The sequence below is a fragment of the Salvelinus alpinus genome, chromosome 10 (genome assembly GCF_045679555.1).
Source record: "Salvelinus alpinus chromosome 10, SLU_Salpinus.1, whole genome shotgun sequence".
Lineage (NCBI taxonomy): Eukaryota > Metazoa > Chordata > Actinopteri > Salmoniformes > Salmonidae > Salvelinus > Salvelinus alpinus.
Window position 1 is genome coordinate 54242494 of NC_092095.1, and position 27830 is coordinate 54270323.

Consider the following 27830-nt stretch of genomic DNA (forward strand, 5'->3'; position numbering starts at 1 on the left):
TTCTAATTTAGAACAAGTGACTATGGTCAGAAAGGCTTAATCCAGAAGAACCTTCATTAAAGAAGTGGCACAACCAATCTTTTGTCTCAGTATAGATACATCAGGAAAAAATCTGATTGTATTGCACATGGGCACATTTAAAAATTGGACATGTATATATTATAATAAATTTTTATAATGTGTTGCTTGACAACTCAGTGATTAGTAGCCTACATATCAGGAAAACATTGTGCATTTTGAAATTCGAGAACATGATTCTATGTACAAATTCAGATGAGCAAACTCAAGCGGAGACAGGAGCATCTGTTGCCACATAAACTACTTCATAATGACATGGCAACATTAGCATAATCATGTCAGGGAAATCATCATTTGAAATTTGACGTCAATACAAAAATCTACTAAGTTTGTAGTTTTCTCTAAGGTGAACGACATACTGTACAGTTAATTGGGCTTGCACCACATGCACTACACTAACTGACTACAGGATGCCTCTTGCACATGCACGCATTTCTGAACTCATAGCATGGTCAGTGACAGAGCGCTCACCTCTACATGTTGACAGGTTTGGATCAACTTTCCCATCAACCCTTCCAACTCATTGTTCCTCTTGACCAAATGACTCAGGTTGGAATCCAACGCTTGCTGCAAAAGAAAGAGAAAATTACTATTGAAGACAGAAGAGAAAACAACAGTTATTGTCCTTGTTTTTCTTACGAACAAGCCTGAAAAGCAACCTACCATACTTTCAAGAGAAAATAAACACAAAACCAAGCTGATCAAAAGGTGTCAGAGGTCCTACATTTCTGTTTTAGAGAGAGCAAAATCATAAAGCCAAAACGGAGAAGCATCTTCCTCCTCCTCCCTCTCGTCCTCACACTCCTCCTCCTCCTCCCTCCTTCCCCTTCCTAAATCTCATCCACAGTTGTCACATTCGCTTTTGGACAATTTGGACACGAACCTCCGGGCGCTGCCCCTGTCCCTCGTCCCGATACCGCCTCATCCCGGTCAGTCAGTCTCTGAGCAGGACTCACAGCTTAACACGACTGGCAGAGCCTGAGCCAGAGCCTGAGCCACTCCGGGGGAAAAAACGTCATGCATAAACCACCCCCCGATCGGCAAATGAAGCATCAAAAGCTCCACTGACAGCCCATCTACCTATCAAAGAGTCTTTATGTAAGCTGTTCTTCCTGACGTTTTTCCCCTTTTCCCCCTTCCTATTCTGTCTAGAACAAACCTGTCTTCTTTATTTCATCGTTCTATCATATTATTGCCAAACCGACCATATTAAGCCACAATGTGATGTTCAGTAGGGATTAAATGGAGTTGCCCCATGGGTAAACAGCGTAAACAACAGACGAGCCAAGCAGGAGAATAAGGGTGGGGGGGCTTACCAGTCTAATGGATGGCCTTAATACGACGATGACATACAAAACAAAAACACGTTAAGGACCATAGGGGATGGCATGATCAACGGGGGTGTAAAAATAACTTAACCCATGCAGGAGAACAGCAATACTACAAGGACTACTAGCGTGTCTTCTTGCTTGAACGGACATATTGAATAGGTATCACTGGAAACCAAAACCGTAGTTCAGTCACCAACTAAGGGGTCAAACAGTATGCCCCATGTGACTCCCTCCATTATGTTCTCCTCAGCGTGTTCAATCTAATGGCCGATTGAAATTGACATTAATACAATGGAATTTGTCCCCCACATTCCTGAGAAGATTAATTAAAAATGTCCCTGTTGTAAATGTGTATTAGGGTCAGGAGAAATTACTCTTGATCTCATGTATTTATAGCCCATAGTCTCAACTCACTGAGTTTAAAGTGGACACAAGCTCTGGGATGAAGAGGATATTTATTATGTATTTTCTTCTTATTCACCTAGTAGGAGGTCAGAATAAATCAGAGTATCAGAAGAAATGTGAAAGAAGCATCTGTTACATATCTTGAAACTATTGGACAATAAATAATGTATGACAATGTTGGGGTGTTTCAAGCCTGTTGTCTGTAAATGTGTTGATAGAGTAAATGAGATTCACTGAGAGATGTATCATGTGGATAAGACCTCTGTTGAAAGACCTTTGGCTGTATGGAGTAAAGAAATGTCTATGGTGGTAAAAGGAAAGACTCATATTAGGCAGGAGACACATCTTCAGAGTTCGTTCTGTTAGGTGACCTAAACTGGCATATGCTTAACACCCCGGCAGTCTTACAATCTAAGCTAGATGCCCTCAATCTCACACAAATTATCAAGGAACCCACCAGGTACAACCCTAAATCCGTAAACATGGGCACCCTCATAGATATTATCCTGACCAACTCGCCCTCCAAATACACCTCTGCTGTTTTTAATCGGGATCTCAGCGATCACTGCCTCATTGCCTGCGTCCGCTATGAGGCTGCGGTCGAACGACCACCCCTCATCACTGTCAAACGCTCCCTAAAACACTTCTGCGAGCAGGCCTTTCTAATTGACCTGGCCTGGGTATCCTGGAAGGATATTGACCTCATCCCATCAGTCGAGGATGCCTGGTCGTTCTTTAAAAGTAATTTCCTCACCATCTTAAATAAGCATGCCCCTTTCAAAAAATGTAGAACTAAGAACAGATATAGCCCTTGGTTCACTCGAGACCTGACTGCCCTCGACCAGCACAAAAACATCCTGTGGCGGACTGCACTTGCATCGAATAGTCCCCGCGATATGCAACTTTTCAGGGAAGTCAGGAACCAATACACGCAGTCAGTCAGGAAAGCAAAGGCTAGCTTTTTCAAACAGAAATTTGCATCCTGTAGCTCTAACTCCAAAACGTTTGGGACACTGTAAAGTCCATGGAGAATAAGAGCACCTCCTCCCAGCTGCCCACTGCACTGAGGCTAGATAACACTGTCACCACCGATAAATCCACGATAATCAAGAATTTCAATAAGCATTTTTCTATGGCTGGCCATGCTTTCCTCCTGGCTACCCCAACCCCGGCCAACAGCTCCGCACCCCCCGCAGCTACTTGCCCAAGCCTCCCCAGCTTCTCCTTCACCCAAATCCAGATAGCAGATGTTCTGAAAGAGCTGCAAAACCTGGACCCGTACAAGTCAGCTGGGCTAGACAATCTGGACCCTCTCTTTCTAAAATTATCCGCCGCCATTGTTGCAACCCCTATTACCAGTCTGTTCAACCTCTCTTTCGAATCGTCGCAGATCCCTAAAGATTGGAAAGCTGCCGCGGTCATCCCCCTCTTCAAAGGGGGTGACACTCTAGACCCAAACTGTTATAGACCTATATCCATCCTGCCCTGCCTTTCTAAAGTCTTCGAAAGCCAAGTTAATAAACAGATCACTGACCATTTAGAATCTCACCGTACCTTCTCCGCTGTGCAATACGGTTTTCGAGCTTGTCATGGGTGCACCTCAGCCATGCTCAAGGTCCTAAACAATATCATAACCGCCATCGATAAAATACAGTACTGTGCAGCCATCTTCATCGACCTGGCCAAGGCTTTCGACTCTGTCAATCACCGTATTCTTTTGTTTTTTAAATTTTTTTATTATTTATTACAAAAAACACAAGGAAGGGGTAACATTAAAGTATTAGAACATGAAGGACAAACAAGACACTATCAAACATGTATCAGTCTTTCCTCAACAGAGCCATCCTTATGTGTGAGTGTGCGTGTGCATGACATTGATATAAAATATATGTCATAGTTTCCTCTTTCATGATCACAATCTTGTGAAACCCGAACCCTCCAAGATCCCCCCACAGTTCCCCAATAGCTGTCCCTCAACCATTCGAGACCCCTCCCACAGTCCCCCTCCGGAACAAAAAAACAACAAGAAAAAAAACTATGAATTCTATTCCCCACCCCCGAGAACCCCCCCCAATGCACCAACAACCAAGAGAATGAACTAAAGAGAAAAATGGAAAAGATGGAAAAGACAGAAGAAAACAGCAAACAACAATGCAGCAAACAAAAACAAAACAGCAAACAAAAAATATATAAAAAAAATAATAAATTTAAAACAAAGGAAATCAAGGACAACTGAAATCATAACAGCAATGGCTACTTTATATGTTTGTGTGCATGTCTGCCACTATTACATGTATGTGTGTGTTCTTGTATGTGTTTATTTGAATGAGAGTGTGTGTATATGCATGTGTACAAACACCTGCACGGCATCAGCCTCAGGCAAACCGGCATTAGTTGTAAAAACACTGCCACTTAGTGTGATTCAAATGTACTTTTATTAGGTTTTATTTAGACTTTTTTCCCCTTTATCTTTTGACCATCCTTCTCTCCCTCACACAGCAACTCCACTCCCACTTGTCTCCATTTCTACATACCAACCCTCAGCTTCCCTCAGCCCATCCCATCTATCTCTGCTGGCCACCCACTTCGTGTTCCACATATATCTTTCAACTATGCTATGATGTTTAACGTACAATTTCAATCTATCCAATCGAATAGAATCTACAGATTGCGTGTTGAAGATAAATACTTTTACTAAGAGTATTAGTATATTAGTAATTGACTGACCCGGTCTCTCCAGATCTCCTAACAGTACTATTTCAAGGGTCAATTTTAGATCAATGCTATGCATTTTCAGCCATTCCTGAACCTGAGACCAGAAACTGGCTACCTGAGGGCAATACCAAAAGTAATGGTCTATTGATTATGTATCCTCACAACAAAATCTGCAGAGCTTCGATGATTTTATGCCCCAAATATTCAACATTTTGTTGGTGGCAAGAATTCTATATAATAATTTTAGCTGAAAAGCACGAAGTCTTGAATCTTGCGTTGTTTTATATATCAACTCATACACCCTGTACCATGGAATCGGTACATCAAAAATCTCTTCCCAACTATTTTGCAATCTGTATGGCATAGTTGTCAACATCCTCGTCCTCAAATGAAACTGGTATACTTTCCTATTTTTATTCCTCCGCCAGTTTTGATCCTTTATATTTGGCAGACAGACTAGTTCCCTACCTCCTCCAGCTGCCTCCCGCCTCCTCCATTTTTGGGGCAATGCTGTAATCAATTGGTTGTACTCTTGGATTGAGCAGACCTTCCCGTACAATTATGATAACTCCATGAAGGACATAACTCTACCATTACAATTTACAACATAATTTAAGAACAAAATACCCTTTTCAAACATCTTTCCCATAAATACAGGTATTTTATCAACCAGCACATTTGAGTTCAGCCATAATATTTGTTGTAATATTTGTTCTATCTTTTCAGGGGGATGAAATTGAAATTGTAGCCAGCTCTGCAATGCTTGCTTGAAAAAGACCGATACTTTGACAAAAGTATCATTTTCAACTAATCGAAAATGAGACATGGCAATCTGCACAAAGGCAAAAAGGCAATTTTTAAGCAATGGATGAGCTTTTCTTATTAATCTACTTGAGAACCATTTAGGGTTCAAATAAAACTTTTGAATGAGTGAAGCTTTTAGAGAGGTTTAGTGCTTTTACATTTAATAATCTCAACCCAACCAATTCATATTCATTATATAGATAGGCTTGTTTTATTTTGTCTGGTTTAGCATCCAAGATAAAGCGAAATACTTTTTGCTCGTATGATTTTAAAAACGAATCATCAGCAGTAGGCAGTGCCATAAGTAAGTGAGTAAACTGAGATATGACTAAGGAGTTAATCAGGGAAATTTTTCCATAAATAGACAGGTATTTACCTCTCCATGGTTGCAGGATCTTGTCTATTTTTACAAGTTTTCTATTGAAATTCATTGTGGAGAGCTTATTTATATATTTTGTAATATGAATACCGAGTATGTCTACTTCACCATCAGCCCATTTTATAGGTAAACTACAAGGTAATGTAAAAGTTGTATTTTTTAAGGATCCAATACGTAATATTGTACACTTACTGCAATTACTGCAATAATTAGGTTTTAGTCCAGAGAGTACAGAAAAGTTATCGATGAGACATTGCAGGGCTCTAGCTTGCGGACTTAACATAAAACTTGAGTCATCGGCATTCATGGACACTTTGTTTTTAAGCCATGAATTTCAAATCACCGTATTCTTATCGGCAGACTCAACAGCCTTGGTTTCTCAAATGACTGCCTCGCCTGGTTCACCAACTACTTCTCAGACAGAGTTTAGTGTGTCAAATTGGAGGGCCTGTTGTCCGGACCTCTGGCAGTCTCTATGGGGGTACCACATGGTTCAATTCTCGGGCCGACTCTTTTCTCTGTATATATCAACGATGTCGCTCTTGCTGCGGGTGATTCCCTGATCCACCTCCATGCAGATGACACCATTCTGTATACTTCTGGCCCTTCTTTGGACACTGTGTTAACAAACCTCCAGACGAGCTTCAATGCCATACAACACTCCCTCCGTGGCCTCCAACTGCTCTTAAACGCTAGTAAAACCAAATGCATGCTTTTCAACCGTTCACTGCCCGCACCCGCTCGCCCGACTAGCATCACTACTCTGGACGGTTCTGACTTAAAATATGTGGACAACTACAAATACCTAGGTGTCTGGCTAGACTGTAAACTCTCCTTCTAGACTCATATTAAACATCTCCAATCCAAAATTAAATCTAGAATTGGCTTCCTATTTCGCAACAAAGCATCCTTCACTCACGCCGCAAATCATACCCTCGTAAAACTGACCATTCTACCGATCCTCGACTTCGGCGATGTCATTTACAAAATAGCCTCCAATACTCTACACAACAAACTGGATGCAGTCTATCACAGTGCCATCCGTTTTGTCACCAAAGCCCCTTATACCACCCACCACTGCGACCGGTATGCTCTAGTCGGCTGGCCCTTGCTACATATTCGTCGCCAGACCCACTGGCTCCAGGTCATCTATAAGTCTATGCTAGGTAAAGCTCCACCTTATCTCAGCTCACTGGTCATGATAACAACACCCACCCATAGCACGCGCTCCAGCAGGTATAGCTCACTGGTCATCGCCAAAGCCAATTCCTCCTTTGGCCACCTTTCCTTCCAGTTCTCTGCTGCCAATGACTAACTTTAAACATCAGCTATCTGAGTAGCTAACCGATCGCTGCAGCTGTACATAGCCCATCTGTACAAAGCCCACCCAATCTACCTACCCCATTCCATATTGTTTTTATTTACTTTTCTGCTCTTTTGCACACCAGTATTTCTACTTCCACATCACCATCTGCTCATCTATCACTCCAGTGTAAATTTGCTAAATTGTAATTACTTCGCTACTATGGCCTATTCATTGCCTTACCTCCTCACGCCATTTGCACACACTGTATATAGACGTTCTTTTTTTCTATTGTGTTATTGACTGTACGCTTGTTTATTCCATGTGTAACTCTGTGTTGTTGTTTGTGTCGCACTGCTTTGCTTTATCTTGGCCAGGTCGCAGTTGTAAATGAGAACTTGTTCTCAACTAGCTTACCTGGAAAAATTAAGTTGAAATAAATAAAAATTTCAAAACATGGTTGAACTTATACTCAATGCAATTGTCCTATTTATAGATATTTCAAAGTGTTTGTTTTTAAAAACCAAAATGCCAATAAAACGGATGGAATACCTACATCTTTATAGTCAGTTTCTATTTTGAATGTTCTCTCAGCAGGAGATAATGTAGTATATGAAATGACAGCCTACTGTATCCATTTACCAAATGCACTAGTTCTCTTCATTGCGGAATATCACTAGCCACATTTCAGTTGTTAACATTCCAAACTGGAAGAAATCCCTGGTCATTAGTGGAAGGGTATATGGAAACTTTTGAGATTTAAATAGTTCTATAAAAAAAAAAGTGGGCTACTCCTGAGTGTGGTCAGATGACATTGAAGGCAGTTGCAGGGAGTTCTACAAAGGAAATACATTCCAAACGTCTTTCCTTCAACATCTGTATGTGATCAAGAGAAAGCTACCACTAACCAAATTTTCAATGGCTTCTTTCAACTTGACCTTCCAAGATCCCTGTAAGAACCCTTTACTATGAGGGAAAAACGTTTACTATTCAATATCTGATCATATCTACAGTGGGGCAAAAAAGTATTTAGTCAGCCACCAATTGTGCAAGTTCTCCCACTTAAAAAGATGAGAGAGGCCTGTAATTTTCATCATAGGTACACTTCAACTATGACAGACAAAATGAGAAAAAAAATCCAGAAAATCACATTGTAGGATTTTTAATGAATTTATTTGCAAATGATGGTGGAAAATAAGTATTTGGTCAATATTGGAGGAAACACCAAATGCATCCAAAACACTATTTCTTTGACACTATCATAGCATAAAGAGAGCTGAGGACAGGCAAGGCTGTTTTTATCTTAATGCAAAGGTCAACCTATAATGTATGTGTGGCTTGGAAATAACAAAATGTTTATATATTTGTAAGTATGAACCTATTGGGGTGTCAATTCCTACTCCAATGTTTGCCTTTGTGAACGGCGTGACTCAGGAGTACCAGGATCACCACTTTGCCCTTTTCTCCTTCTCCCATAGTCCGAAGTGAGCATCCTCCTAAAGCATCCCTCTAAGATGCGTGAGTCCTAGGAGGCCTACCCTCTTCACACCCCTGAGTAAAATGAATGAATCATTGCTATGGTGCGTCAGGTCCTGTACCTTTTATACTGTAAACAAGGTCACTGATAAAACATGGCGTGTGACATAACTTCTTCTGCATCCTCTATACGAGGGCAACTAGGCTGGTTGTTGTGCTTTGCCTGGCATTTAATTACCTGCAAGCACATACCTTGATTTGCTGGTCAGACACTGATCTGAAACAAGAACAAAAGCTAGCAGACAATGGTCCCCGAGAACTACATGTCCTATCATGTCAGTGCCCATTCCCCAATATTACATAACACAATACCACACATCTCTGAGCAGCAGGCTTCTGTTCGGAATAACAACAAGAAGCATGTTTTATACCTGTGTTAACTCACTGAGTGTGGTATTGACTGACATGCAGTGATGTTAGACATAGTTAGCCTCAGGCAGTGATGTCATGGGAGTAGACCGATTATCCTATACTGTTGCTACACCACTGTCTCTTTCCACATAGGCAGGTGGGACGTTGTTTTCCTGCTCACTCTGTGTCCGGGTGTCCCTGAACAAGCAGTCTAATCCTCTGAAAAATGTCTACCGGGTCATCACACATCACAACTCCCTCTAGCGCTGTTGTTGCAGCCAGGTCACACCAGATCCACTTCAGTTTTCAACGTTTGTCCAGGTTCCCAGGACGTCGGGAGATGCCTTGGATACCATCCACTAGGGGCAATGTGAGCACCTATTACCATCTAGTAGGCTCGCGGCTTGATAGGGCGTTGTGGATTAGGATAGAGGAAGGGCTTGAACCGCAAGCTACGGCTCCGAGGATCGAGGTTTGAACCCCAGTGCTAGGCACTCTTTTGTATTTTGTATGTTTTAACCCTATCCCAGACCTTAACCCTTACCTTAAACAGTCGGAATTAATGCCTAAACTTAACCATTACGTTTTTTTCTGTTTTATCCCTTTTAGACCCACAGTTGCAGAAATGCAACGCTACCTATATCGCATCATATAAAGATCCTAAACTAAAAAATGATGTCAAACACTATATGCATTTCCTTAGACTCATATTTATCGCTTAGTAGCATTTGTTGCGTGTCAGTATGATTACTTTGGCATTAGTAGCCTCTGAAACATTCGAGACCTGTCCACTCGACTGAGACTACAAAGGTCCCCCTACAAAAGCATATGTTGGTAGCCATCAATGCAAGTACATGACTTGAGCCATTTTTTTCCTGTGTTCTCTAAGATGTAGTGATTATGTGTATATATACAGTACCAGTCAAAAGTTTGGACACACCTACTACAAAGTGTAAATAGAATAATTTTGGTCATAATGTCAGTATCGTCTAAAACAGAGTTTGGAACCTACAAGTTTGAGAACACCTACTCATTCAGAAGTTTTTCTTATTTTTTTCAATTTTCTACATTGTATTAATAGTGAAGACATCAAACTATGAAATAAGACATATGAAATCACGTAGTAACCAAAAAAGTGTTAAACAACTCAAAATATATTTTATATTTCAGATTCTTCAAAGTAGTCACCCTTTGCCCTGATGACATCGTTGCACACTCATGGCATTCTCTCAACCAGCTTCATGAGGTAGTCACCTGGAATGCATTTCAATTAACAGGTGTGCCTTGTTAAAAGTTAATTTGTGGAATTGATTTACTTTGTAATAACTTTGAGCCAATCAGTTGTGTTGTGACAAGGTAGGGGTGGTATGCAGAAGATAGCCCTTTTTGGTAAAAGACCAAGTCCATATTATGGAAAGAACAGCTCAAATAAGCAAAGAGAAATGACAGGACTTCATTCCTTTAAGACATGAAGGTCAGTCGATAACGAAAATGTCAAGAACTTTGAAAGTTTCTTCAAATGCAGTCGCAAAAACTATCAAGCGCTATGATGAAACTGCCGCTCATGAGGACCGCCACAGGAAAGGAAGAACCAGAGTTACCTCTGCTGCAGAGGATAAGTTCATTGGAGTTAACTGCACCTTAGATTGCAGCCCAAATAAATGCTTCACTGAGTTCAAGTAACAGACACATCTCAACATCAACTGTTCAGAGGAGACTGCGTGAATCAGGCCTTCATGATTGAATTGCTGCAATTGATTTCGATTTCCACCGATCTAAAGTCCATTGCTCGTGTTTCTTGGCCCAAGCAAGTCTTTTCTTATTATTGGTGTCCTTTAGTAGTAGTGGTACTAAAGGACACCAATAATAAAAAGAGACTTGCTTCAGCCACGGAACACGAGCAATGGACATTAGATCAGTGGAAATCTGTCCTTTAGTCTGATGAGTCCAAATTTAAGATTTTTGGTTCCAACCGCCGTGTCTTTGTGAGACACAGAGTAGATGAACGGATGTGTGGTTGTGCAAAGCTGTCATCAAGGCAAAGGGTGGCAACTTTGTGTGTAGCACTTTTTTGGTTACTACATGACTCCATATGTGTTATTTCATAGTTGTGATGTCTTCATTATTATTCTACAATGTACAAAATAGCAAAAATAAATGAAAACCCTTCAATGAGTAGGTGTGTCCAAACCTTTGACTGGTAATGTATATAATAATTCTGAACCAGAGTTAGAAGTATTTTTGAAATTGTTGTAAAAATTCATTTTTGTGCTTAAAGTGTTAAAGGGTTGCAAAACTGAGACAAAAGTCCACATTCGTATGAAGAGTTTTGTTCCAAAACGCAATATACACATATTTTTTGCATTTGTGTTTTATCATCAGAAATGAGTGCTTCATTATGAGAAACTTCATGTGTGTGCAACATTTTGCTGTTCTCAGATGTTTCATTCATAGATTTTACATGTCTAAAAGCTATATATCCATTGTTTAGCTGGAATGGAATGTTCATATCGTGTATATTTGACTGTGATGTATGGTTGTCTCACCTTGGTATCTCAACATGAATACGCTCTGGATAATAAATATTGATGTCACCAATGTATAATTTACACAGTTCTTTATAAAAAAAAGATGTTACAGAATTCCCCTGCCGAGGGCACTGTGGGACTCATTTCCAGCATGTGTGTCACATTTGACTGTGTAAAGACTAGCAGTACTAGTTATTTGAGAGTGAGGTGGATATACATTATAGCGTTTTGAATGAAACTCTTCATATGTTGATAGACAAGACATAGACAACCAAATAAGAGTAACGTTGAAATTGCCTCTACATATGAAAATAATAAAAATGTATACAGTGATCCCTCGCCACTTCGCGGTTCACTTATCGCGGATTCGCTATTTCGCGGATTTTCATAATGCATTTTTTATTTTTTTTTGGTGCATTGTGCTCTGCATTCTGATTCGCTAAAAACTCACTCCCGCTTCTTGTATCAAAACATGCTACGAATTGTGCTATCATTTTGTCGTCTCGTGCAGTTATGTGTACGTACATAAAACAGCTTGGCAAATTTACATTAAGTTGGCCAGGAAGGAAGGAAGGACTAACGCTTGGTCGCTTAGCAACCATGGTGCGAATGGCCACTGAACTTAAGCGAGTAGCTGAGGAATGGGACCCTTTGACGAGCCGTTCATTACAGTTCTCCAACGTAATCGATGGTGGCATGTCGGTGTACAAGGATCTTTTTGCAAAGAAGAAAAAAGAGCGACAACAGCTGCCTATCACTATGCTCTTCTCCCGAACAAACACACCTGCACCGCGGGCTTCAGAAGAAGAGAACACTGCAGAGCGCAGTCAGGATGCAGCGGCCCAGTCTGAAGAGCAGTGAAACGGCCTACACGTGAGTCACTGTATTTGTATACATGTAATAGTTGCTAATTGTAAAAAAAAAAGAAGTTTTCTATTTCGCGGATTTCACTTATCGCGGGTCATTTTCGGAACGTAACCCCCGCGATAAACGAGGGATTACTGTATCTTAAAAATAAAAATAAAAGAACTATGAGGTCAAAAAACTGCCATTGATGATCATTCATTTTATGGTAAAGAGGTAAGACAGGAGGTTCTCTTCAAGTTAAAACAGGACAACCAAATATTACTAAATGTAAGTTAGCTGTTCTTCATACATAGAAAATCCACAAAAGAGTTGATCCTTTCAAAAATACCTTTTTTGATAGCAAAATAAATTTTGGTGGATAGATCAATTTGATGCATTTTGCTATTTCAGACAATAAGACTGTAACGGCTCTCGTTGATGGTATGAAGAGTGGACCAAGGCGCAGCGTGGTAAGTGTTCATGATTCTTTTATTTCAAAAACACTCAAACAAAATAACAAACGTGAAAACGAAAGCGCACAGTTCTGTCAGGCAGAAACACTAAACAGAAAACAGGATCCCACAACCTGATGGTGGGAAAAAGGGCTGCCTACTTATGATCCCCAATCAGAGACAACGATAGACAGCTGCCTCTGATTGGGATCCACACTCGGCCAAAAACAAAGAAACAGAAAACATAGAATGCCCACCCAAATCACACCCTGACCTAACCAAATAGAGAAATAAAAAGGCTCTCTAAGGTCAGGGCGTGACAAAGACGTCATTTTAGATGCTCAGGGTCGGAAATTATTAACATCCTTGATAAAGACGAGCAATAATGACTGTATGAAATAAATAATAAAATACTGAGCTAAACTGTATGCAAAAAAAGGGAAATTATATTATTTTATACTAACCCAATTGCTCAGAGAAAGAGATTTTGTTTAACAAGTAGTATTTATTTTCACTCAAAAAGGTAGGTGTCAAAATGATTGACTTCCCTAAAGATTCTTATAAATAAAGTAATCAAAAGTTGAGTATTTGGTCCCATATTCCTAGCACACAATGACTACGTCAAGCTTGTAACTCTACAAATGTATTGGATGCATTTGCAGTTAATTTTGGTTGTGTTTCAGATTATTTTATGCCCAAGGTCCTAAACGATATCATAACCACCATCGATAAGAAACATTACTGTGCAGCCGTATTTACTTCTCTGGGGTAAAGCCCCGCCTTATCTCAGCTCACTGGTCACCATATCAGCACACACCTGTAGCATGCGCTCCAGCAGGTATATCTCACTAGTCACCCCCAAAGCCAATTCCTCCTTTGGCCGCCTTTCCTTCCAGTTCTCTGCTGCCAATGACTGGAACGAACTGCAAAAATCACTGAAGCTGGAGACTCATATCTCCCTCACTAGCTTTAAGCACCAGCTGTCAGAGCAGCTCACAGATTACTGCACCTGTAATATAGCCCATCCAACTACCCTCATCCCCATACTGTATTTATTTATTTATCTTGCTCCTTTGCACCCCAGTATCTCTACTTGCACATTCATCTTCTGCACATCATTCACGCCAGTGTTTAATTGGTATTTTGTAATTACTTCGCCACCATGGCCTATTTATTGCCTTGCCTCCCTTATCTTACCTCATTTTCACACACTGTATATAGATTTTTTTCTACTGTATTGTTGACTGTATGTTTCTTTATTCCATGTGTAACTCTGTGTTGTTGTATGTGTCGAGCTGCTTTGCTTTATTCTTGGCCAGGTCGCAGTTGTAAATGAGAACTTGTTCTCAACTAGCCTGCCTGGTTAAATAAAGGTGAAATAAAAGTTTAAAAATTAGAAATAGAATTATATGGTAATTAACGTTTTGTGTCATTTTGGACTCCCTTATATTGTAAATGAGAATAGAACATGTTTCTAAACACTCCTACATTAATGTGGATGCTAACATGATTACGGATAATCATGAATGAATCATCAATAATGATGAGTGAGAAAGTTACAAAGGGTCAAAGATCATACCCCCAGGACCCACAGGACATGCGCCAGCACGTCAATGCTTTTCATACATTTTTATGTGTTTTTTATAGAATTTTACATTTTTCTTAATTAACACAAATTCTTCCTAAAGATTTTACATTTTTGCAACTTTCAGCAAAATTGTTCTACAAACTTTAAGTAAAAAAATAAATAACCCTAACCGATAATCAGAGGCCTATGCTTGGGTCTCACAGGGTTAACCCTATAACCCTTACCTTAACCAGTCGGAATTAATACCTAAACACAGCTGTCGAGTTTTGACATTTGTTCCCCCTGTACAAACGTTGAATACTGAGGTGAGACCATAAGATCTTGTTGGTTGTTGAGCAGAGGATACAGAATGTTGTGACAGCCATAGACTGTATATCAACTTCTCTGATGTTGCCAATTCACATTTTGCTTTATTATTAAGGTGTCTGTCTTGCTTGTATCTTGTCTCAGTATTAGTTTGTGTGCCATTACGTTCTCCGCACCTATACGTGTGTCAACTTTCTCTTCATCTCCCTCAGTTCTCCGTTTCTCCTGTTTCATTTTCCCAAGCTGTTTCTGTCTGATATAAACTCAGTGATTTTGTTTATGGAGAAAGGCAAGCAATTTTGAGCTATTTACTGTCACTTAATGGACTCCAGGCCTTCATGTGTACACCATGTGGGAAAGTTGCAGGATCCATGTGATTTTGTGCCATTAGTTTTGTTGACATCAAATGTATACAAAATCATTTATATCACTATATGTTCATGATAAACGTAACGTTTCTCCTGACACTACTCTGCCAGTTGTGCCAAATGCAAGCCATAATGCTGCATAACATACTGTACATGATAACATTTGTCAATGCTTGTGTTGTCTCTGGTCAGTCCCTTGGCCTAGACCCTTGAGACACAAAGTCATCTGCATGGCCAGTCGTAGATCAGAGGCAAGGCTGTAGGCAAAGGGTCTTGACAGTGTAACAGTAGGACTCGATTACTCCAGGGCGTGGAGGAAGAAGTTGTACTGGGGCTGAGTAAAGTGATGAGCTGTGGCCAAGCCAGGAGCTGTGCCATTGGGGAGGGGAGGAAGACAGAGGACAGTCAAAGGTCTTTGCTTAGCTACTACAAGTTTATCATCATTCTGCATTGTTAGATCAGAGCTTCCTCTATGATCCAGATCCATGGATCTCTGATGATATTTTGAACCATTTCCTCTCTCTGTACGTTTCCGTGAAATGGTCATTTTAACAGGTTCTCATTTACAACTGCGACCTGGCCAAGAATAAAGCAAAGCATCTCGACACATACAACAACACAGAGTTACACATGGAATAAAGAAACATACAGTCAACAATACAGTTCAGAAAAGTATCTCTGAATTAAAAGATATTCTGCTAAAGTCACCAGTCACTTAAAATGACGTAGAATTGCATGAAATGCTTTTATAAAAGGACACATTTGTCCCAGACCCGAGGCTACAAAAAATGTCCCCATTTGTGCAACTTCTGCAAGTGCCTCTACTCTACTGCTCTACTAGGCAAATACGATGATATGCATGCAATGCTTTATTATAAAACTGTTTGTTTTATAACGCAGTCCGGTAGCTCAGAGCCCCCCGGGTCACCCCCCCTCTCGCGCTCACATTTTGTTTCAGAACCTCCCGATTTACAAATTAAGCACTGATAATAGTTACAATTTGGACTTCATGTGTTACTTCTGTAATCAGAAGACTTTTCTAGACCCCTTAACGTACACATGAGAGATGGACCAGATTGCAAAAGCCAAACTGAAAAACAGTGATCACATATGGCCTTCTCACAAATCAAACTCTGGTCTTAATTTGTCCTGCAGAGAGGGGGTAATACCAGGCCATCTCCCAGTGGGCCCTCCCTAACAGCCTCTAACACCACCTACCAGTCACACTCAATTAAACCAACCCCCACCAAACAGAGCGATTACCACTGTTTAACCTCAACCTTCTGGAGGCAGCCATCTTCCCCGTCATTAATGAGCCCCTATTTTCACACTGCCTGCACAGGAGAGATGCAGAGAGACCCTCTTGACATTTTGGGGCGGTGCAGTACTTGTACTAATTGTATGATTAGGACGCTCCGCTAATGATGATGATAACATCATTTTTGTTGGAAATCTAGGCTACATGGTTAGTGAGGATTATAGTGCACTCAAAACTAAATATAGTAGCTGTATTTCTTCACCACAACATTGCACTTACAAAGTCACACCTACGATTACGAGTGCACAATAAGGCATCTCACTTTCTCCCTCTTTTCACTTCACACACAGCTTTCCGCAGCTCCTCACCTCTCGCTTTTAATTCTTTACCCCGTCACACACATTATCCACAGAGTTCTGATGCCTCCCCTCCTGAAAACAACATGTCCACCAGCAGAGCATAGCGACCAGGTTCATGCATTCATTCAAAAAGTCATCCCTTACCTTGAGTTTCTCGTAGCGGTCGCTCAAGGCCGCCACCTGGTGGTCTCGGTGTCTTCCCACCAGTTTGCACAGAGAGCAGATGAGCTGTTCGTCGGTGACGCAATACATGTTCACTTTCTCCTCCTCGTGCTCCAGGCACTGCAGCCCCCGCAGTTGGCAGTCCGACATGGGCTCGATCAGACGGTGGCCCGTGAAGGGCTTCTTGTTGGGGTGCGTGGCGCGCAGGCATTCGTCGCAGTATGACACCTCGCACGTCACGCACGTCTTGACGGCATCCTGCGGCGGGTCCTGCTCGCAGAACTGGCACTGCACGTGGCTGGGCGGCGTCCCGAGGCTGGTCATGGCGGTGGAGGCAGGGACCAGGGCCAGGGCGAATCGCCCGGCGTCCTCGCTAGGAGAGTTGGGCCCGCTGTGGGGCAGCAGGGCCAGGGGGCCGGAGGAAGCGGCCCTCTGGACGCGGTCGATGATGTTCTGGAGGGTGACGTTGCGTTTCAGTCCTTCTAGGCCACGCTGCGGACTGAGAGAGATGACATAGCGGCAGGTGGGGCACTGGAAGGCTCCGATGGACTGGACGGGCTCGTTGGAGGAGCAGTGGGATATCAGGATGCGATGGGCGCAGCCGAAGCACAGGCTGTGGGCGCAGGGCAGGAGCAGCGGGTCCTCAAAGAGCTCGAGGCAGATTGGGCAAGTCAGCTCTGACTCCAGCGCTTCCATCCTCTCAAGCAGAACTCAGGCGCGGTGTCAGCGAAATCCAGGTTAACTGCTCAGCTATCTGGAGAGGTGGACAGAAGAGTTTGGGGTGAAATGAACCGTTCAGATAAATACACGTGAATGATTATCTAAAGTTGACAGATCATTTCCATTGTCAGATTCCGTACTTCAATGAAAATGAATTCAACAAAAACGTAGAGTATTGACCTATCAGAGCTTGTATTGTTTAAAATATCCACAATATATGGGTGAAGCTGAAAAAGCTGAGGTCATAGAAATAACAAAGCAAAAGTCTCTTCTGTTATTTTGTGTTTCCTTTATTTATTTGTCTTAATTGTCTAATGTTAATAAACAGAGGAGAGGAGTACAATTTATGTTAAACATCTGTCTCGGTAATGGCAAGCTGTAACACACTGACTGACGGTGATTCAGAACCCTTGTCAAAACCAATAAGGAGGGATGTTTTTCACTTTTACCCGGAAACCTGGTTACACAACTCAATACATTTGGCAATATACATTTGTATATCATTTTTGTAGGCCTCCAGGTGGGTTATCTAATCCCCAATTGATGCTGAATGCAGATAATCACTCATCAGAACAGAGAACTGAAATGTGCTCCCCCACAATGCTGTCTTTACAGGTCAACTAAACACTCATGCCATTGTCTGAGGTGACCGGTGACAATACTCTTCCGACGCCATGCCCGTCTCTCAATCCTGCAGCAGTGACAATGTACCCTCAGACTTCAGGTTGGCTGAGTGCAGCAAAGGGGCAAATGATTTTCAATAAACTGATGCTGAGCAGAGCACAGGAAACAGGACCTGTCTACCAGGAAATGTAATGATTTTACAGCTACCCAAAACCATTATGTGATTTTACTTGACCATGTTAATGCTGACCTGATGTAATTGAACGGTTCAATTTGAACCCTTCTTCAAAGTCTCGTGTCAATAAGTGAATAACCCTTCAAAGTCAGAGAATAATCCTTCCTCTAATGAAGCCGTTTTTCCAGGGATGTCCCTGAGTGCAGCATTTTCAACAGATGTCACTGTTTTCTGTACTTGTGTGTCCAGCAAATACGGTACTATACATCTCTCTGACCTAGTTCCAAGTGGGACTAGATTGCTAAGCAACGCCACTCCCCTAACCCCTCTGGAACTGTGACAGACACACATATTCTTATTTGGTATGGAATCGTCTCTGAATTCCTCTGATCAGGGACAGTGAGTTCACTGAATGTCAACTGCAGAATGCTTAAACCTCCGGGCATCGGACAGAAGCTGTAGTGACCAAACACATTCATTATTAAGGATCATACATTGTGTAATAAGTCACAAGTTTTGAAACACGTACACCAAACTTGCCTACATTAGTTGAACTGATACAGAACTGAATGAATCAATTTAGCACGCACGGTAGTAACAATGACTTCGCTATCACAGAGACAACTGCAGTGACCCAATCGTTTCCCTGAACTCAGCGACGAAATCGGTCCCTTGACTTCGGTGTACGCCATTAAAGTATGCGAGGGCATGTCAAAGTGTCTGCCCTCAACCTAATAACACCAGATAAACCATGAAAGAGCTGAATATATTCCTCTGGTAAAAGTCCAAAGCAAGTAAGAACTTTAATAAACGCAATACTAGTCACTTTAATAATGTTTACATATTTTACGTTACTCATCTCATGTATTATATTCTACTCTACTGTATCTTCGTCTATGCCACTCTGACATTGCTTGTCCACATATTTATATATTCTTAATTCCATTCCTTTAGTTCGATTTGTGTGTATATGTTGTGAAACTGTTAGATATTACTTGTTAGATATTACTGCACTGTCGGAGCTAGAAACACAAGCACTTCGCTACACCCGCAATAACATCTGCTGAACATGTGTATGTGACCAATACAATTAGATTTGATATGAAGTGGAGCCCCCGTCAGACTTTGCCATGGTCTTTTCCCTTCCTTAGCACGCGTATCCCCTCTTAGCCAACCGACTCAGTACCCACCGATGGATCTCGCTCCCGTGCACTCAGCATCGCAGGCATCTCTCCTGAGGAGGTGGACGATGCTACAGAAGCTGAAGAGCCCGAATCAGAAACACAGGCAGCAGGGAGCTCAGAGGACAGAGCCCTGAGCATGGAGACACAGCGGGGTAGAACACCGGTCCACAGCAGGCATCGCTCTGCTGTCTGCTTATCCCTTATCCTCCTCACGCACACACTGAATACACGGAGTCGTCTAGTGTAGCTGCCGACCAGCGTTTCACAGGAGCCACAGAGGCACAACCGGAAAGGACAGAGTTGTCTCGGCAATTCCAGGAAAGTTAGCGAGAGAGAGCGGTTCACTAGAGCGGTTAGCTCTGTGGACAAATCCCACTTCACACAAAAAAAAGTGACACTGCAATCTGTCGGACCTCACAGTGGAGGTGCGGGAGGGAGGGAAGGAGGGAGAGAAGAGAAGAGAGGAGAGGGGCAGAGAGGGGGTGAGGGAGAGGGTATTGTCTTCTCTCTCCCTTCTGCTCATTTATAGCTGTGGTCCAATGAGAAATCGGGCAGGGATAGGTGTCAGAAGAATAACCAATGTAACGCGTGTCATTAAAATACTGTGTGAATTTCAGATCTGAGGGAAACACATTGTGTACACTGGGGGGTACACGTACAGATATGAAAAACAATATTTGCGTGAAGTTCTATGACATGTAATTTAGACACTAGTCTTGGACTCTTCTTCCTAATTGACCTCTGTGAAAAATAGACTGTGATGACCTTCCCAAAGGGCCTAACAAGGGTTAGTGGTTGAACTGAGTCTGAACCTTTAAGATCAATAAAATACTGTGTGGAGTCATGTTAGTGTGCTGATATGCCTGATAGAGTGAGAGAGAGTCACAAGTAGAATTACAAGACTCTCCATTTGGTAACGTTCAAGGCATTAACCCTTTCTGTTGTAACTAAAATGGTGCCTCAGGCAGGTTTTGGTTGAGAAAGTTAAATGTTGCTGGTTTGGCAATTGCAGCCAGGTTGGGACAGGTACAAAGAATGGAGACTCACACTGACAGCCAACTAGGCCATAGCCAGACTGAAATATGACCAATGAAGAAGAGGCTACACTATCTTCATACCAAGTTGAAACCTAACCTTTTGATTTACCGTTAAGGCAACTTTATCACTTTCAGCTAAATTTGCCTTTACTGTAAGTTATATGGTCCTAAGTAACATTTAGAGCAACCTTTTTTAAAGTATGAGGGGGGAGGGGGGTGGAGGGGGGGGTCAACTTATTGTTGAGAGTTACAATAGTGGAATACATGGTGCAATTTTTAAATGTGGTTGTGAATCAGCAGTCTTTCTCTTGTTATGTCAGTCACTTGTCAGTCACTCAATTAGCCTAGTCAGCTAACAATTTTTTGATTGGTAAGTTAGTGTATTTAGCTATCTAAACTTGTAGTTATCGTGGCCGAATACTGACGCAGGGCACGTGCCCCGGAGCCTTGACCTCCAGGGGTCCCCCTTTGATTTTGTTTGGCACTCTCACTCTAATATCATATTAACATGGCATAATGTGTAGGATTGCATGAAATTAGCTGTAAAACTGCAACAACAAAAAAAATGTAATAAAAAATATATATATATATATGTACATCTCTTCCCCATGGCAAAATTTGAAGAATTGCATGAAATGTGTTATGGAATTGCAACATATTCTCTCTACCCCATGGCATAATGTGTATAGTTGCATGAAATTAGCTGCAAAACTGCAAAAAATATATATCTCTTCCCCATGGCAAAATTTGTAGAATTGCATGCAATTTGTTATGAAATTGCAACATATTCTTTCTGCCCCATGGCATAATGTATAAAATTGCAGACAAATTGCTTTAAAAAAACACTATTTTCTCTATGCACATGGCAAAATGTGTAGAATTGCAGGAAATTTACTTTAAAACAACCAAAAAATATCTTTGCTTTCAAGAGGGTGGCCACTAAAATATTTTGCTCGGTTAAGGCCCTCAAAAGGGGGCAAGTATTCATGACCTTGAGTCCCAGGAAAACATTGAATTTCTCATTTGGGTCCCAGGCTGAAAAAGTTGAAGAACCCCTGATTTAGAGCACTGTGCATATCCCATTGTGTCTCTCTGAATATCTTGTCTGTGTGGAGGTACTGGTTGTATCTTTAATTCAACTCAGTTACTAGAGGTTGTGGCTTTTTCACTATCTTTGATCTGTAACATTTGAAACAGATCATTTTTCTCTCCAGTTTCTAAAAACAGTCACTTCATGAAGAGTGGATGAAAGATGAAAGAGCAAGACAATATGCAGTATAAGGGTGCAAAAAGCAGATGCTCTGAGACAAAAAGGGAAAGTATTTGATTGAAGATTGGTTAACGCCTTCAAGCTACAGTATATTGAAATTGGATGTAAAAATAGCCCTTATGCTATCATAATACGCTTGCGTCTCCTACTGAATGTCTGTAGCTTGAGTAGCCAAACAAAACACCCCTTATTCAATAATATGTGGTCAAGATTCCCTTTCAGTTCGGTACAATGGGACGATCGAAAAAGGGAGATCCCATACAATGGATGGCATTTTGTAATCCCACGCTTGTTATCCCAGAACAGCTGAAACTTAAAATAGAATAAACAAATAAATAAATGAACCAGCAGAAAGCTGCTGTAACAAAATGGAGGGGAATATTGTCCATCCGGTGGCTTGACGTGAGCGACTGTGGCATCCCACGGAGCGCAACGCTCAAAGTAGGTCAAAGTAGGCATTGACCTAGCTAGCATAATCAGTGTGTGTATGCGTATGCACTTCCATTTCCAAATGAACCGAGATGGGCGAAAAACAGGAGGAGATGCACAATGTGTTTTGGGGCAAGAGAATGAACCATTTATAGGTAGTGTAAATGCAAACCAGTCTTGTCTACATCTCGCCCAACTTTTGGGGATTAGATGTGAGATACATACTTCAGATAGCAGGGTTTCTTTTGCCATTGTTAATGGGGAAAAAATTGTTGCATTATTTTGGGGTTGAAAAAAAGGGACCAAGAAATACAAATTAATAATTATAGTTTTCTAATCGTTATACAGTATATAATAAGAATCAAAGCTTACATGTCCATAGTTCATATAGCAGGACATAATCTATAGTTTTCAAACCAGGGCCAAAAATTGAAAAGAATTGTTCTAGCTACCGGGACTTTTGACATTTTTTTTTGCTTCTCTCCGAACACGTTTAATAACCTAATGGTAGATTAGAGGATTGGCTGTTAAGAGTAATAACAATCTCTCTCAGACACACACAGTTGGAGCATCTGAGATGAACTCCTGACCCTAAAGTTTATTTCAGGAGCTGACCCCCCCCCCCTTTACAATTTACCTGAAGTTATAGATATTTTATTGTGTATGAAATTGACATCACCCTTTGAACCATAGCATAACATTTGTTGCATAGTCTTCATGCCCTTGATGTCTGCTTTTATTGTCAATATATACTGTAGGCATATTTCCAATGTCATTGTTGAGAGTGTGAAAATATCCACTACTAAATGGCTATTGGACCCTATGGTCTTGGCATAAAAACAGATTTGTCACAGCTACAGTTCCATAGCCCCAGTCCCTCCACTGTTATGACACCAGTTCTAATACAGAGTGTATTGTTACCCAGTGTCTTTCTCTCTCTCTCCCCTTCTCCCCATGACCGTCGCATGCAGTGCCCCCCTAATCACCTCTAATGACCGCCCCACACCGTACGTCAGACTCATTAGCGTTAGCATTTAGCCTCTCGCCCTCCCCTCACTTTTGGCCTGCCTGTCTTTGTTTCGGCCCTAGACATCCTGCCTGTTTATCCATAATCCGCTCCTGCCACTGTGTCTGTGACCAATCAGAGACTTTCATGTTGAGGATCGGGTCAGTCACGACTAATGGGATTGGACGCTGTATTTGAGGCTGGGGTGCGAGCCAGGCGATTAGGGGGGACCCGGAACCTTAAACTGGCACATCTAACTCAGGGGGGTCTCTCTGGCTATGATCCTCATCTCACTCCCCCCTCCTGACTGACCCAGACATGGAATAATAATAAAAACATTTATTAAAATGTTGGGGACAGATTGGGGAAGAATGTGTTTAGATAATAGTGTTTATAAAGCTGACAGGCCCAGATGGAAAGGTTTCCATGACGCGTGTGTGTGTGTGTGCGTGCAAGCATGCATATGTGTGTGTGTGTGTGTTGCGTGCATGCGTGTGCCTGTGTGCAAGCCTGCATGCCTGCATGCTTACGTGTGAGTGCATGTTTGCACAGCAAGTCAGCATAAAAAATGGCTATCCTGTGAAGTAGTGACCCGCGACATACGCCTAATTTCCTGAATCGAGTCACATATGTGAGGTTATGAGTTTGTGTAGAAAGTGGGAGTCTATCCAGTTTACGGTGGAGACATCTTATATGACCTGTGCGATGTGAACAGCACATAACTCCTTCATCTATAATGCATCATACTGTATAGGATCGTTCCCCTCTACCTCGCTCCACTCCCTTATAAGACAGATGACGAGAGAGAGAGATCTATGCAAGCAACTATGCAAGTGTGTGCGCATGTTTTCATGTTTTCAGTGTCTGCCTTTCAGAATAGCTGAGATGGTTGATGTGATTTTGTGATATTCTTCAAGGCCCAGCTATTTTTTTCCACAGACATGGCTAAGTGTCAGTCAGTGACAGAGGAGGAGAGAGGGGTCAGGGGTGACATATGCCTCTCCACTCATCAGCCAGTTCTGGCAGAGTCAAAGACCCAGTGCCGGGGTGGAGAGAGTGGGAAAACTTTACCTGGCGTCTGTGGAATGTTATATGGAGCTAGGAAGCTTACGGTACTGAGTTTAACAGTCTTAGAGGTCAGAGGTGGGAATGTAATAAAGGTGTGTGTGTGTGTGGGGGTGCACTCGTTTGTGTGAGTGTGTGCCTACACCTGTGTGTGCGCACGCGCCTGTGTGTGCGTGTTCGTGTGTGTGTGCGTGTGTGCATGTGTCCTTCCGTGTGTTTGTGTGTGTGTGTGCCTATGTGTGTGTGTGTGTGTGTGTGTGTGTGTGTGTGTGTGTGTGTGTGTGTGTGTGTGTGTGTGTGTGTGTGTGTGTGTGTGTGTGTGTGTGTGTGTGGTTGTCTTATCTCTGACACACATCGTCAAGTCATACTGATACCCATTTCTACCAGCAGAAGGTGTCGCTATAGACTGCAGACACGTGGGATCGGGGGGCCCTCGTCCTGACATGTCAGTAAGACCACGGGTCATTGGTTGCTCCATCAGTCACACTCCAAGAGGCTGACCCCAGGTTATCCTTGGCATGCTTGAACTGACCTGGTAAACAGTCATATAAGGTCATAACAGCATACATAACACCCTACACATGGATCAAGTTAGAAGCTCTATGAACCCACTATGGGAGGTGTTTAAGCAGCCTATGTGTAAGTGATATCTGTTTATGTTTCACACTTCAAATACTACACCTTTTATTGAGTTTTCTGTAGTAAAAGACATAAGCTGACACACACCCCAAAAATGTTTTGTTGAAGTGCTGAGTAAAGGAGAGTAAACTATAAAATGAAAGAAAGTTGCACACTAATTATGCTCCCAAATATGTAATGGGTATAGCAACCAACGTTTCAGCACGCAGTGCCTTCTTCTTCAGGGTTTTATGTGCAATGTACCATGCACAAGCCTGTCTATTATCTTGCCTGTTTTAATACTGTTGTTTGTCCATTCTTGTGATATGAATGTGAGAACTCCGTTAAATTCTTCAATTTATACACGAAAATGACCATCAAAGTGACTTTGTAAGACGTTTCAAGAAAGAACGCTCTCTGGTGGCAACAATGCAGACGTGCAGAAAGACACACCGTTATACATTTGAGAATCTGCTTCTCTGGATCTTGAGAGAGAAGGCTCTCATCATCCCACATTCCCCCAAAATGGCAACCATCAAACTACAGTCACACTTTTCCGATTTCAATTGTTCTCGCTCTACTTTGCCGAATGACTATGGCTGATCGCTGGAAACTGAAAAACTGCATTCCGGTACACACGACTTCCTTGATCGAAGAGGCAGAGCCAAAATCCCAAACAAGTCTCTCATTGTCAAAGGCTCAATGCAGAAGAAGTTACCATGGAAATATTGTTCATGCATCTATTGGACCAAATAATCAAAGAACGCATAAGCATTGGCGCAGAAGAGAAAAAAAAACTGTGTGTGGCTCATTTCCTGCCGGTAGATACCCAGATTGCAATTAGCAAACAGCACAACTGTACCAAACTGAAAATCTGTCACTACAAACGCAAAGATAGCAGCTTAGTCACCATCCATCTAATTACCTTATATCAACAAGACACACAACATGACCAGAAGTACATTAAAGACACAGGAAAGCAGAGACAATCAGACAATGCTGTTGTTGCTATATTTATGCCCAGTGACAAACACAGAGCAAGTCAGTGTTCAGTGACTCATTCCCACAGTGACTCATTCCCACAGTCTGTCATGTCCTGTGGCAGGTCAAAGTGGCCCCACGAGAGCTTATCAGACTATGGTCCTCAAGCACTCGTCTCCACTGACCAAGTCGACTGTGCGCCGCTATATAACAGGTTATTAACAAAGCATCAACCATATCTTGAAATCACAGATCTCCCTTCATTATCAAAGAAATAAATGCAAAGCCTGATCCAAGATATATGTGTGCTGTCTGTCACCTGATATGGTCATTGTCATGCCAAACATGAACAAATAGATCTGGAACCAGGGGAGAGAAGGTTAGAGAAGCATCTCTGTGCCTTTGACCCACAGTACTGTGCTTAGGGACAGGAGTCCTCAGCAGACTGTTGTCAAATGCATGCCTGGCTGGAGAGGACATGTCGCAGAATGGGCAGATGTGACCTCTGCTTCCCTCCTACTCTGTGTGATCAGTATCACACCATGGTGACAGCAGTATGCTGAGTGGATTTGGAGGAACTCAGAAATACATAGCATAAACAAACACAAGTGCCCATGTGTATACACACACATGCAGGTACACACACACACACACACACACACACACACACACACACACGCCATCCTTCCAGTTGCCACCCCATCCATGCCGCCCCCGTAGTCAGTGTGCCAAATTCTCTTCAATAAAAAGCCTAACAGTTCAGGTTTCTCACACCACACTAACTTTGTGAACACCCCACCGATATCTCTCACCCACTCATATAAAGTCTGCTAAGAGGACAAAAGCTTGTCAGCGTCCCACAATTAGGTCACATGAAAAGGATTGTGGAAGCGAACAGAGGCATCGCTCCCTGCGCTGATACAATCACGACACGCACCCTTAGGAGTCCCACTGTATTCCAGCTTTCAAAAATATTTTACATATCACAGTCCCCTCATCTGAATATGCAAGGCACTACAACAACTACTTATGTAATAACCCCAAACAGAAACCCTGTTCTAGTCTCATAAACACAATAACACTGTTTTTGAAGTAAAGTGTATCATACTCAAATTCTACAAATGATCAATAGGTTATATTGATACAGTAGAATATTCACTAAATGAACTACCTCTCACAAGTATATGGTGGGAGTCCCATCTGGAAATGTTGCCTATTTAACCTCATGGTCATACGATCATTAGGTCTGTAACTGTAATCCCAGTTATTGATGATTAGAACTCATCTCTCTCTGTGATATCATCATCACTAGATGTAAAGAGCTTTGGAGAGGACTCCTGATGACCCCTGCTTTAAGTAACCAGAGACCCCACAGCCTCAGGGACCACACAACAACATTTCCACACAATCAATCACAGTCCTCCTTACCTGCCACATGGTTAAAATCCCATTGTCCATAAACAGAGTGAAATAAGAGAGGAAGACGAAATGAGAGAGCTGAACTGAGCTGCTGAACCGTCAGGTCGGAAGAGGCCCTTCCTTCTCCGTTACAACAGACCAGCTGCAGCAGTAGTAGCCCAGCAATACTCCAGTCCGACTGGGGGAACTTTGTGTCAGTGTGCGTCTGTCTCTGGCTGTCACATCGCCTCTCGTGGCATATTTCCTCGCACCCGAAAGCCGCTCCTCTCCCCAGCCCAGTGAGAACACGCTGGCAGGAGGAGGGAATCTAGCTCACCGGTCCACCTCCCCTTCCCCCTCCCCTCCACTCTGTATTCAAATAGCTTAGTGGGCGGCCCTGCTTTAGATGAGCCAATCGGGAGGTACTGTGGCTAGAGCAGGGACAGCCCACGCTGTGCAGTCAGTTGGTACAGTACAGTATGCCTGTTGTGGGATTATGGCAGCTGAAATAAAAATGTGTCAATCACCAATCCTGGTTTATAATCTTCTCTCCC

The 27830-nt window shown here is 42.1% G+C and overlaps 1 protein-coding gene across 2 annotated transcripts in view; it reads right to left on the minus strand.

Moving 5' to 3' along the window:
* The window catches only part of LOC139532255 (E3 ubiquitin-protein ligase Midline-1-like), a 38546-nt gene extending 10931 nt beyond the window's left edge, over positions 1-27615 (minus strand). The window contains exons 1-3 of one of the 2 annotated variants that reach the window (XM_071329642.1): positions 27307-27615; positions 16752-17523; positions 550-645 (exon numbers count right to left, since the gene is read on the minus strand). In XM_071329642.1, coding sequence (XP_071185743.1) covers positions 550-645; positions 16752-17465 — 810 coding nt within the window. In that variant the 5' untranslated portion in view covers positions 17466-17523; positions 27307-27615. Of the gene's footprint in view, positions 1-549; positions 646-16751; positions 17524-19478; positions 19848-27306 lie in introns of those variants that run through there. The other variant, XM_071329644.1, reaches the window with a different exon arrangement.
* Between the last annotated feature and the right edge of the window lie 215 nt (positions 27616-27830).